The sequence below is a fragment of the Helianthus annuus genome, chromosome 3, assembly GCF_002127325.2.
Source record: "Helianthus annuus cultivar XRQ/B chromosome 3, HanXRQr2.0-SUNRISE, whole genome shotgun sequence".
In the NCBI taxonomy this organism is placed as follows: Eukaryota; Viridiplantae; Streptophyta; class Magnoliopsida; order Asterales; family Asteraceae; genus Helianthus; species Helianthus annuus.
Window position 1 is genome coordinate 99,140,335 of NC_035435.2, and position 12,992 is coordinate 99,153,326.

General features: G+C 36.9%; 2 protein-coding genes across 2 annotated transcripts; one reads left to right on the top strand and one right to left on the bottom strand.

Moving 5' to 3' along the window:
- Positions 1-467: 467 nt before the first annotated feature.
- Positions 468-1,799, top strand: LOC110931557 (pelargonidin 3-O-(6-caffeoylglucoside) 5-O-(6-O-malonylglucoside) 4'''-malonyltransferase-like). Its single transcript, XM_022174943.1, has one exon. It carries the CDS (start codon positions 468-470, stop codon positions 1,797-1,799), a length of 1,332 nt encoding a protein of 443 aa, XP_022030635.1.
- A 6,832-nt stretch (positions 1,800-8,631) lies between these two features.
- LOC110929100 (probable protein phosphatase 2C 63) lies at positions 8,632-12,136 on the bottom strand. Its single transcript, XM_022172218.2, has 4 exons — positions 11,628-12,136; positions 10,185-10,558; positions 9,300-9,536; positions 8,632-9,058 (listed from the first exon to the last, which is right to left on the bottom strand). The coding sequence occupies exons 1-4, from the start codon at positions 11,872-11,874 to the stop codon at positions 8,807-8,809; spliced, it is 1,110 nt and encodes a 369-aa protein (XP_022027910.1). The 5' UTR covers positions 11,875-12,136; the 3' UTR covers positions 8,632-8,806.
- Positions 12,137-12,992: the final 856 nt, after the last annotated feature.

A 12,992-nucleotide genomic window follows, 5' to 3' on the forward strand; every position in this document is an offset into this window, starting at 1 on the left:
AAAATCAAAATCTCATCATATTTTCAGGTTAACATCCAGCTTTTTATCTTTTCCTCTCTTTTAATAAAGGGTAAAATGGTCTTTTAACGTTTTATTATAACAAATTAAAAAATCTGACCATTTTGCCCTTCATTAAAAGGGAGGAAAAAGACAAAAAAGCTGGATGTTAAATGAAAAATCTGATTAGAAAATAACAACAAAATTGAAACCACGTGGATCTAGATTCAAAAGGTTTGAGTTTTGCACTAAAGTAATAAAAGTGACCAAATCTCATGGACCATTTTGGCAGTTTACTCTTGTTATTAAAAAAAATAACTAATCGTTTCTCGCTTTTTCATAAAACCAAAGTGTGGGCAATGTTTAGGGATTAGTTTGATATCATTAATGTAGTCATAGATGAACAACGATCACTTTAAACAGTTTTGCTCTATATAAGCTTTATATGCCAAGAGGTTAAGCAAGAAAAAATGGAGATAAATGTGAATGTCTCAAAGCTTGTGAAACCTTCAACACCAACTCCATCAACCCTTCGTAACTTCCACATCTCTTTCTTTGATGACAAATCCGGGAATGAGAATGTGCCTTTAATTCTCTACTACTCTACATCACATAAGGAACCAAATGACGTACAAACCAACATATTTAACCATTTAGAGATTTCATTATCAAAAACTTTAACCGAGTTTTACCCACTGGCCGGGAGATATACACGTCACAGTTCGTTCATCGATTGTAATGATCAAGGCGCGCTATACATTCAAGCCAAAGCAAATTTCCAACTCTCGGAATTTCTACACCTTAAGTGGGAGTTAAAATCGGATATGCTACAAGCTTTTCTCCCGTGTGACATTAGAAAGGCCGGTGAAGTTGACGACCCCTTGTTATCCGTTAAAGTCACGACTTTCGACTGTGGTGGAGTTGCCATAGGTATGTGCATTTCACATAAATTTGGAGATATGGCCGCCTTTTGCACATTCATTAATAATTGGGCCACTAGAAGCCGAAAAACAGGCAATGAGTTAGAAGTAGCAAAATATTCTCCTCTCTTCGCTTTGGCTGATCGTTTCCCAAAACCCGATCAACAACTTACTGATGAAGCTTTTGAAAGATCTCCTTCGGTGAATAACTCGGTTATGCGAGTATTTTCATTTAAAGGGTATGCAATAACAAAGTTAAGAGAAAAAGTCATGAGTGAGGATAATAATATAAAGCATAGGCCTTCAAAGGTACAACTTATTGTGGCACTATTATGGAAGGCCTTGGTTGACATAGATAAAGCAAATGGAGAATCGAAGGTATCTTTCGTTAGCCAAGTAGTTAACTTGAGGAATGTACTCGTTCCTAAGGCACCCGAAAACTTTTGTGGTAACTTTGTTACTTTCGCTAATGCGCAAATTAAGGTTAGCGAAGGAGACAACATGGTCGATCTTCCTTTAATAGTTAAGCTATTACATGACTCAACTAACAAAACAACAAGTGGTTATGCTAGAGCTTTATCACATCCTGAGAAAGATTATGATTTTTTATCAAAACCTTTTTCGGAGCGTCTTAAAAGTATAACTGGTAATTCTGATGTAAACGCGTACGTTTTTACTTCATGGTGCAAATTCTCATTCTACACTACTGATTTTGGTTGGGGTAAGCCTGTTTGGCGAAGTATAACGGATATGAAAACCCCACAAACTGTAGTCATGATGGACGATGAAGAAGGTGACGGGGTGGAAGCATGGGTTCTGATGGACAAAAAACGAATGTGTGAGTTAGAACGAGATCTCAATATAAAAGCCTACATGGTTTAGTTTATATGACTTTTGTGTGGGTTTGAGTTAATGTAATGAAAATGTGTCCATTTTAATAATAAAAAAAAAAAAAAAGTAATGTTTCAGTGTGAATGCTTGCTAGCTCATCTAGTTTTTTATATTTTTTATTACTGATCGATTCAGTGAATATATTGGAGCCTAGAATCATAACACACACAAGTACGTGCGTCTTATAGAATGGGTGGGTGGGGAATTGTACAAAATCCATGTCCTAGAGGGAGTCATTGTTTCGCGTGTGGGTACCCTAAAAAATATAAATTAGAGTGGTTAGTCACTTGGTTTCTTTCCTTGAGGTCCCAGGTTCTACTCCCACCAGCATCAATCACTTTGAAGGACATTGGTGGTGGCAATGAAGTTTAGAACTAGGCCTCTCTGTAGGTCGGCAGTTCGAAACCGAGCCGAACCGGGTTTTACCGCAGTAGGCCTTCGGGCGGGTGGGTTTTCCCCGGAACTAGTGGCTTGGTGGCTCGGGTATGCATCCAACTCTGGCCGTTATGGAGGAGGGGATGCATTTGCTTGATTGAGGCTATCCCAGAATGCTTATCCAGTGATTTAGTTAGCCTTTCAAAAAAAAAAAAAATAGTAATTACATGTTCTAGAGGAGCCCAATAAGTAAATAGCACATTAATCAACTAATGATAAGATAAGTAAATTTGCTAATATATTGCAATAACAATCATCATTGTAATAACGGCCGCAAACTTATCTATAAAGCACTTGAGACTTTTTTTAACGCTAAATTTGGATTACTAACGGATCACTAGAGTATTATCGTGCCACCAGCGGAACCACCCGATCATATCCATCTCCAACTAAGCATAATGCCTATACATCAATTCAGGATGAAACCCAATAATTTGGAAAAAAAAAACCCTCTTGTGAGAATCGAACCCAGAACTTATTCGTCTCAAAGTCTTATCACACCCCTAGATGTCACTAGACTATAAAACCATGGACACTTAGGGATTATTTTCTAATGCTTATACAATGTGTGATACATTTTTTTCATGTTATTACATACTTAGCACTCTTGGCACGAGCTCATCTAACTTTTTTGAAAAGTCACACCGGTAAAAAGAATTTTAGGTCGGCCACTCATAACCAACTCCTTCATATCCTCGATGCATATCTCAAAACCAAAAGGAAAAAAAATCTAACGGATTCTAAATACAAGACAATATAAAATAAAATCAAATTAGAGGGGTTTCCCACACTATACGACGGGAATTCTGTCAACTTGGTCCGGTTCTGTTCAATTCATTATAGCATTGTCACTTGCTATAACAACAGAAAAAGAAAACCCCAAAAATAAAGTCATGGAAAAAACTAAACACAACTCAATATTAAGTTTTTGAGTAAAATGTTTGTTCCTTCTAGAAGGACAAAAATGTCCTTCACCTTAATAGGAAAAATAAACTACGTTAGTGATTTGGATGAAAATGGCAATAAAAAGCAAATCCGAATAACTCAAACGCACAAAAAAATCATTTTAGATGGAATAAGCAAATATGATCAAATCTTAGAGACGATTTTGGCATTTTACTCAAAGTGTTTATTAGTTCATGAATCAAAGTTGTTAGAGAATAATTTTGTTAAATAAAAATTCAAGTGTGTTAAAGGCATATGTCATTTATTACAGGTGTGAAAAAACAAACTATAACTGAAAATCGAACCGTCGGCCAAAATTAAGCATAACTCACAAAACCAATTAGTTATACATTGGTGAATCTGATTAACTGACCATTCGGTTAAGGTTACGGTTAATGTGGATTCGTTAGCCGACTTTATCCTAAGTCAAACCACACCTTGTATGTATGTGCTTTTCCATCTTCTATAACTCCATGCCCATCTATGAACATTTGAATTAATGTTTCAATTGTCCATAACAAAGCTTGGAACACCATAACCGAGCTTAAAATCTACATATTTCAGCTTGGAACGCCATAACCAAACCATTTTCAGCTGGAACAAAGATCACAATTATAAAAATACATTGGAAAGTTAACCAAACTTAAACGGAACCAGCCCATTAACCGTCGGTTATGGTTATTGAAAGGCCTTTGTTTGAATGAATATTAACAAGAATTACACCCACATATATACACGAGATTTCTCCTGTGATAGAGGAGAGAATATCTCACCTATAAATGGCTAGCACTAATTTACGTATAATCACAATTAAATACAATAAATATTAACTAAAATTACGGTAGCCTATTACCCCCCGTCAATCGAACATGTGGTGGTCCAACTCGAAGCATGTTGCGGAAGCGTTCAAAAGAGGTTTGGGGAGACTTTTTGTAAATATATCCGCAACCTGAAGATTGGAAGGAACAAATTTTGTATGGAGTTAACTAGAGGTAACCAATTCCCGAACAAAGTAATAATCAATGTCAATGTGTTTAGCCCTTTTGTGAGCGACTAGATTCTGACTTAAGAAGATCGCGCTTTTGTTGTCACAAAGCAACGTGGGTCGGTCTGGTGGAAGGGCTTGAAGTTCACGAAGAAGGTGAGTGAGCCATACAATCTCAGCTGCCGTATTTGCCATTGCCCTGTATTCAGATTCGCAGCTAGACCTGGAGACGGTGGGTTGTTTCTTAGCACTCCAAGACACATGGTTTCCACCTAAATAGATTGAGTAACCGTATGCAGAACGGCGAGTTTCAATGCACCGAACCCAATCCGCATCTGAATAACCCACTAAATTGGTGGTAAGAGGTAAGTCAAATGTGAGACCATAATATAATGTACCCTTTACATATAGAAGAATCCTTTTGACAGACTGAAAGTGAGAGATTGTTGGAGAATGTAAATATTAACTAGCTTGATTAACGGCATACGAGAGATCGGGTCTTGTAATAGTTACATATTGGAGAGCACCAACAAGAGATCGATAGAGGGTAGGATCATGAAACGACATTCCTTTGGAAGTGAATGGTTCGGATGTTGACAACGGTGTTGCAATTGGATTGGCATCTAATAGGCTTGCACGAGCTAAAATATCATATGCATAATTAGCTTGAGACAAGAAGATACTTGATGTTGTGTGCGAGACCTCAAGACCCAAAAAAATACCCCAAAGTGCCCAGGTCCTTTATGTAATAATACATCCTAAAACTAAGTCCAAACATAGATTATCATGTATGTCAAGTATGGAGGTTTAACCTCTTGTAAATTCACCACTACACAAACCATCATAAGGATGATTCTGAGGGTCATGAACATCAAGGATTCACCACTACACAAAGCACCACAAGGATGATTCGGAGGGTCATGAATAATAAGGATTCACCACTACACATAATCATCAAAGTGATGATTCGGAGGGTCATGAATGTTTAAGGAAGTGAAACTAACTAATTCAAGCTTAATTTAACAAGTATAAATAGAATTTCAATGGGTTTTTAAACCCAAAACTTTGATGGAAATCCCCTAAACACAAACCCATAACCATAGACTAAGTTGTGAGCCTGGTGGGAACAAGATTCCATCAAGTTTTCTATCAAAATATGAAGATTTAAAAAGATAAAAATGAGCAGAATTTTATACGCACTTTGGACCTCAAAAATGGTGAGGTTTCACCTTAGTTTGCCCAAGCAAACTTGTGAAAACCTTCCTAGAGGTTATCCAAGTGTTTTAGAAGAAAGAAACAAGAAGAAATAGAAGAAGTGAGTTAAACTCACTTGAAAAGGGCTGGAAGTTTCTGATGTTGTTGTTGAAACTCAACTGTGTTTAGGGAGTGTTTGAGAGTGTTTAAGTGTTGCAAAAAGTGAGAAAAAGGATGGGGAAGTGTTCCTTATATATGGAAGGGTTTAGGGTTTCAATGGGTTGGGCTTTGGATGTGTTTAGTGGGTTGAATAACTCAAAACAAAAGAACTTAAGTGGGCTGTTAAGTCCGATCGCTGGCTGGACAACCTCTTTCTTTTTTTTAAACAATAAGACATGTATTTGAGGTGTATTTTATATAATTAACATGTTACCTAATGTCTAGTGTGCATGTAACATGTTATCAAGGCCTAGAAAGTGAATTAAACATGATTTAAAGTATGAACATTATGAGAAGTAAATATGTTTTAATGTAAAAGAAACATGTGACAAGTAACAACAAGTTTGTGTCACGTATAAGGACGTATCAAACAAGTGTAAGTCTCGTAATCGAATAATCAAGTGTTTTGCATGTATGAAACTTTTACGAATTACGAATACATGATCGTTGTTTACGAGTTAAACTTATGTTTATGATAATTATGAACCATGTATCAAACTAATGTATGTATCAATGTGTAATGATGTATAAACGATGTATATTTCGTATAAAAGATTCATTTCATTACGATCAAAGTCTCGGATTTACAATATAGCTTGAAACTAAATACGATTACAAAGGAAACGAGCTTCCAAAAATGGAAATACAAGACATGCTTTCTAAACAGGGAAAGTTACGAAAAATCAGGGTGTTACAGTCAAGATGATTGACTATGCCTCGAGGCAATTGAAAGTTATGAAACTAAGTACCTGACTTATGACCTTGAGTTAGGGACAGTGGTTTTTGCCTTAAAGATATGGAGGCATTATTTGTATGGGGTGAAGTGTACAATTTTCACCGATAATAAAGTTTGAAATACTTCTTTGACCAAAAGGAGTTAAACATGAGACGGCGATGTTGGCTAGAAACAGTTAAGGACTAAGATAGTGAAATTCATTATCACCCGGAAAAGCCAATGTAGTGGCGGATGCGCTAAGCCGAAAGGAAGGATATGCTCATATCCGAGTGAGCACTATGCAGCTTTTTGTGACTTTGGGTTTGCTTAACCGAATCCGAGAGGCGTAAGTTTTTACGTAAACCGACGAGACACGACATCTCACGTATTTACGCCGCACATGAGGCTAGATGGCATTTTCCAGGGATGCTCGGTAGCATCGATTGTACACATATCGAGTGGAGAAATTGTCCAAGAGAGTGGCGAGGGGCGTATGTTATGGGTGACGTCAAACGACCAACCATCATACTTGAAGCGGTGACGTCGAATGATTTATGGTTTTAGCATTCATATTTTGGTTTCCATGTTCAAACAACGACATCAATGTTTTGCACACGTCGCCGTTATTCCAAACCGTAACGGATGGTACCGCACCCTTCTGTCCATTCTATGTTAACGGACGATATTACAGACGAGGCTTTCTTCTTGTGGATGGTATCTACCCATCATGGTCTGTTTTTGTGAAAGTTCCTTCATTTCCTCTCGAGGCTAAAGAAAAGGCGTTCAAAAAGTTGCAAGAATCGGCAAGAAAAGATGTTGAGAGGGCTTTTGGTGTTTTAAAGGGTAGATGGGGCATACTAAGCCGACTGGTTCGTGCAATGAATAAGAAATCAATACATAGCATAGTATACGCATGTATCATATTGCACAATATGCTAATCAAACAAGACGGACGTGCAATATCTCCAGATTGAGTACCAAATCCTCCTGCACAAGTTCACGTTCTCGAAAATATCCAACAAGACTTGCGTGATGAAGAAATTCACTTTCGGTTGAGATACGATTTAATTGAACTAGTAGGTACGTTCTTTAGGTTTGGAATTTCCTAATTCGGACGAGGAGTAGAGTTTCTTTATGTATGTTTTTATTTTTTATTGTAGTCTAAAATATTTCTAGTACGTTTAATTGAACTAGTATCTTTTAATTTAAATGAAATTTATAATTTATAATTTAATTGTTTTATTGTTAATTTATAATTTAAAAATAAAAAAGAGGTTGTGAAGTGATGGGCGTTTCCACTAAAATCCATCACTACTGATGGAATAATGGTTGATGACATGACGGAACTTGATTGGAAGTTGTGAGTAATTAGTGATGACCACCCCTACCCCTAACATACATTTATCTTCAGAATCATGCTAACTTTAATATATAACTACCATTGTTTTTGTGAACCATTTGACTCGAAACCGAACCAGATGAAAAACACGACTTGAGTAGCCTCATGCTCCTTAAAACCAACCGATCGATGATGGTAACAAAAAACACGACGTGAACACCTTCTTGCTTCATAAAACCAACTGATGTATTTGATTGAACTTTCTTTTTACATGTTTATTACTTAGGTTTACTTAACTAGTTAGTTTATCTTATCTCTAATGTTATGTAATCTGACTTCTGGTGCCAATCACGCTTTCTATAGAGTTCCATAGACTTGTCATTGCAGCATCGCTGGCATGGCACGATCCGTGGCAGTGTGATTAGACCAGAACATCTCTATTTTATCTGAACCTCTATGTGCTCGGAGAAGCACTTAGTTGTATATATGGTAGCAGGCATATGGATCGATCCCAATATTATTTTTGTATCTAGTGGATGGTGAGTGTATGCCAACGCTCTCGGTACACCATGGTTACTAATGTTAGTGTATCATATAATCTTGCTCATCGGGCATTTGGTAAATTTGAATGTGCAATTTTGTCTTAAATAAGAATCTAAAATTCGATAAATCTGAACTGTTAATCGGGTATGTTGATATGAGATCTGAAATCCAAACTGTTATTCTGATATGTTAATCTGAGTTCAGAAATCCAAACTGATATCAGACATGCTAGTTAAGAAATATAAACTAAATAATCTGCAATGTGTTACCATGATAATGTAATGTGTTATGTTGTATTATCATAATGTATGCATATATATACCATAGCAATGGCATTCGTCACGGTATTTGCGTTAGCTTCCTTTTAGCTATTCAATGATCATTCACTTAGCCGCGTTGTTTCTTTCGCGGTAGATATGCAGGAGAATCACGAGAATGATTGAAGAGATGATACAAATACAGCATGAGATGATAGTATATACAAACACAAGAGATGTTCACCACTTTTCAAATCTTACACCATTGGATTAGCAATGAACCAACCAATCACTATGATGTTACAAGTTAAAAGAACCAAACAATCTTGCATATTTTTAACAGGTCAAAATAGGTTCAGGTTTTTATCATGTGTGTTGAACCAAATGGGTCTTTTTATCATCCTTACATGAGAAAATATCAACAGGGGGACTTGTGCAGCCCAACTTAGTACCATTGGCCAACTTTTTTTGTTGATCAAGATAGATTACTATGACCGTGATATCATCGTGGATGCGACGTCTAACGCCCTTCTCGATTTTCTTGATGTCATTGTATCTCAGTTCCCTCTTCTTTGTAGCCTTGTCAAGGGCAGTTCCCACTAATCTTTTAGCTATTCCCTGCACACCATCCAAACAAGACTTATCAGTCTAAATTAGTCAAAAAGTGTAATTTTAATGTATATATGTAATTATATTTTAAACTTTTACATACTTATTAAAGTAATATTATAACTTTTTGGTAATCATATTTGACACGTTAATTGTTTTATAAATATAATTAAACAAAAAGGGTTTTGGGTCAAACAAACCAACCAACCCATTTTGCGACCTCTACTTCTGGCACAACTTATTTACGTACCCGTCTTGGATGAATGCGCACGATATCTACTGCTTCTTCATCAGTTAGGTGATCCCAAAGCCCATCTGAAGCAAATATCAGAAACAAATCTTGAGGTCTAAGCTTTCTGGAAATGATGGAAGGTTCCGCGGTCAAAGCAGGTCTTTTTAGAGGAACTTGATTTCCATATTGCATAAGGAATTGATCCCTGTTGAATTCTGGTTTCTTCAGAAAGAAGTCACCTATAGATCTTGAAACCTAAAAGATAAGAAACATATCAGGCATCTAATGGGTCGTGTCGGGTTGGGTCATGCACAGTTTGATCAACTAGCTAGGCAGAGCTTCCTTAGGGCCGTAAGGGGTCTCTGGCCCACCCTAGTTTTATCCTTAGAAGTGTATATTTTAGCCCATTAGCTTTGAAAGTTATTATCTAATTTGGGCCCCTCCTAATCCAAAATCCCCAACTAAACATATACCCCCCCCCCCTCCCACTCAATTTAAAATGTTCAATTTCCGCCACTGCTAGCAACCAAGATCTTGAATAGAGCAGGCTAGATTTTTTTATTTATAGGTGTTTCGGCAAAATGATAAGTGTTTCTAAGAGGTTGAAGTGTTTTGGTTTTAGGGAGTTCGCTTCCCATTAGCAAACTCTAAAAGAAATCTGACACCGGATATTCACGTAGCAAAGGAACACCTCGAATACCTTGACATTACATGCAAAGCTTAAAAAAAATATGAGTATGCTCCTTTGACTAGTAAACTCCTTAGAAACCAAAACAAGTTCGAAAACCTCGTATTAACACTTATGATTTGTACTAAACCACCTAGAAATCAAAAAATTCAGGAAACTCACATGCATGGATCATAAGTTATTACTAACATGGAAAAAAGAAAACAACGTTGTACCTGAATTATACCCTTGATTCTCCAACCTCCATGACAATAAACGACAATATGTGAATCACCAGGATGTTGTGCTTCAACCTCCTTCCTCACTTCTACTAGAGAAACATTATGATCACTCGATAATCGCTCTGCAACGACTCTTGTTTTTCCTTTATCTGAAACTTTCTTGCCAAGAACCACTCTTGAGTCACCGAGGTTTGCAACATATAACTCACCATTTGAAATAACACCAACAAGACAACATGATCCAACTTGGGCGATCTGTGGTCTGATTTGTATCGAGTTCTTCACAACTCGAAGGAAACCCTCTTCAGTGGCACTGAACGCCTTCTTGATAACGTTGGTTGACATTCGTCCTTCCTGTGTTGCATATTCTACAAAAGATGAACCAGATATGAATACCCTACAAAAATAAAGTAGTTTCATCCACAACCATATCCGGGATTATCTGTCAGTAATGATTGTTACCATGGAAAATGCGATCGCATTTTTGTTAGTGAGTACTCTCAAGTGCCACATACCGAAAAACTGTTAGCGATGGATCACAGTCCACTTTAGCGACCAAATACCGAAAAACTGTTGTAAGACTGATGAATGTGAAATTTAAAAAAAAAAAAAAAAAAAAAAACATAGTACCCTGAGTAGGGACTGAGGTTTCAACTTTTACACTAAAAAATGTGTTGTGGGAATGTGAAATCAAAAAAGGAATAATAAGGGGGAGTTAAATAATTGGTCTGTATATTCCTTATTAAATAAAAAAACAAAATTAAACTAGACATCGCCGCACGCCCTGCCCAGGCACTCGGAAACCTCCACAGTCCGGCCCCTTGCGCCCAAACCACAATTCTAAAGTCGTCCCAGGTGTTTGTTTCGGACAAATTACTGGTTGTTTTCGACAGAATTGTGACGCCACTGTAGTTACAGATATCTACTGATTGAACTTGTCACTACTGATTTTTTTTTTTTTGAACGGTGAACTTCATGTGTAAGGTTACCACACTCTCCAAATCGGAGAGCCTCGTATTGCCCCACTTTAGCCAGACTATGTTGTCTTAATCGGGTCCATGCTGGCTTCAAAGTTTGGCTTTTTTGGGCGTTCCCCCGAAAACCATACCGCCGGCTACCACTTGACAGACGTTATGCCACCACAAGAGCAGAACTCTCCGTAACGCACGGTAGGAAGAAAACCCGGTTGGGCTCGGGAATACTGATTGTTAGTAACCTTTTTTTTGAACAGCAAATAAGTAATTATTTTAAACACGATATTAAATTCTATAAGAATTCATGAAAAATAATAATAAATTACAAATTAATCCCGGAAATGATATAACACAATATCTAAAATTAATAATAAATTAAAAATTAATTATCAGAGCAGGACGTAGTTTATGAATCACAAAATATTTTCTTCAATGAAGGGAAAGAAAATTTAAGCAAACTTACTATCAATCCAACGGAAAAGATGGCCGTTAACGAAGCGAGAAGCTTCAGGGCCACCATGTCCGTCAAAGACTCCAACATATGTAGCTGATGGAGACGTGAGCACCTGACTTTGGTCTTCAAGGTTAGAATTGGCTTGAACAACTGCGATGGAGAAGTCGCCTGAGGCGTGTGGCTTCAAATCGGTATGCCATAACAGTTGATCACCATCCAGGCTTTTCCCAAACGGATTAACACATTTTCGCAACATGTTTTGTCTTTCGTTTGTTTGTTTGTTTGTTTGTTTGTTTGTTTGTACGATAAAAAAATTAAGTAAGAGGGTTATGATGGATGATTCATAAATATGTATGTAGTAGGTGTGAAATGAAGGAAGGAAGGAAGAGGTTTTTGCATGAATTATAGAGGCGGGGGAACAAAGGACCGGAGAAAAAGTCGGAGAAAAGCCGCGTGAGAAGAACTTGACGACGGCGGAGGATCATATTTATACGAGATCAATATTATTTTCATACGTCAATGCCTAAAATAAGATTTTATATGTCTTAAATATTTTTTTTTAAAATTTGATTGAGACTTGCACACTAATATTTTTGCATAAATTTGATTGAGACTTACACATTAATATTTTTGCATAACCTACTTAAAAGTAATTTTGGAGTATGATAAAAATGTCATATGGACGGTGTGTAATCTGATAAATAATAATTTTTAAAAATAAAAATAAAAATGTCATATGGGCGGTGTGTAATCTGGGTATATACCAAAGAAAGCAGTGGCGGAACTAGAAGAAATATTCAGGGGTATCCTAAATTTTTTTACGATACATTTATATAACATAATTTTTTTTACCTGCATTACGGGGCGGGGCTGATCCTGAAAATTCAAGTGCCCTGGGTGAGCCAAAAAAAGGCCCTTAGGCCTTAGACCATGTGTAGTGGTTAAGAAAAATAATGCCTCCACCATGGGGCATTATCCGACACGTGGCAGTCCAGTCAGCACACGGGGCATTATTGCAAAAGTGGCGTAGTGGGAATAATGCCCAATAATCCCTTTTAGGCTTTTTTATAAAAAAAAAAAAGCAAGCTAGTTTCTCATTGGCCAGTCAAACCCAGTCAACCCATCACAATCTCTTTTAGGCGTGGTTTTAAAAATGCCAAGCCAATTTTTTTTTTTCAAAAAAACTGCCCCATAACGCCCTATGTAATGGGGAGGGGGACGTTTTTTTGGATTTTTTTCAAAAATAATGCCCCACTACGGGTGGTCTTACCGAATTAAATTTTATAAACTAGTTTTTTTTTAAGTTATTAGTATTTAGGTTAACGAATCAATATTGAGAATATCACATTTGGGCTAGGCTTTATGAATTAATAT

Excerpts from the sequence above, each read along its gene's own strand:
- LOC110931557 (XM_022174943.1), top strand. The coding sequence starts at position 468 with ATGGAGATAAATGTGAATGTCTCAAAGCTTGTGAAACCTTCAACACCA.
- LOC110929100 (XM_022172218.2), bottom strand. The coding sequence starts at position 11,874 with ATGTTGCGAAAATGTGTTAATCCGTTTGGGAAAAGCCTGGATGGTGAT. Across the intron at positions 9,537-10,184 it reads GAATCAAGGGTATAATTCAG|GTTTCAAGATCTATAGGTGA; the intron begins GTACAACGTTGT and ends CTTATCTTTTAG. Across the intron at positions 9,059-9,299 it reads TGCGCATTCATCCAAGACGG|GGAATAGCTAAAAGATTAGT; the intron begins GTACGTAAATAA and ends GATGGTGTGCAG.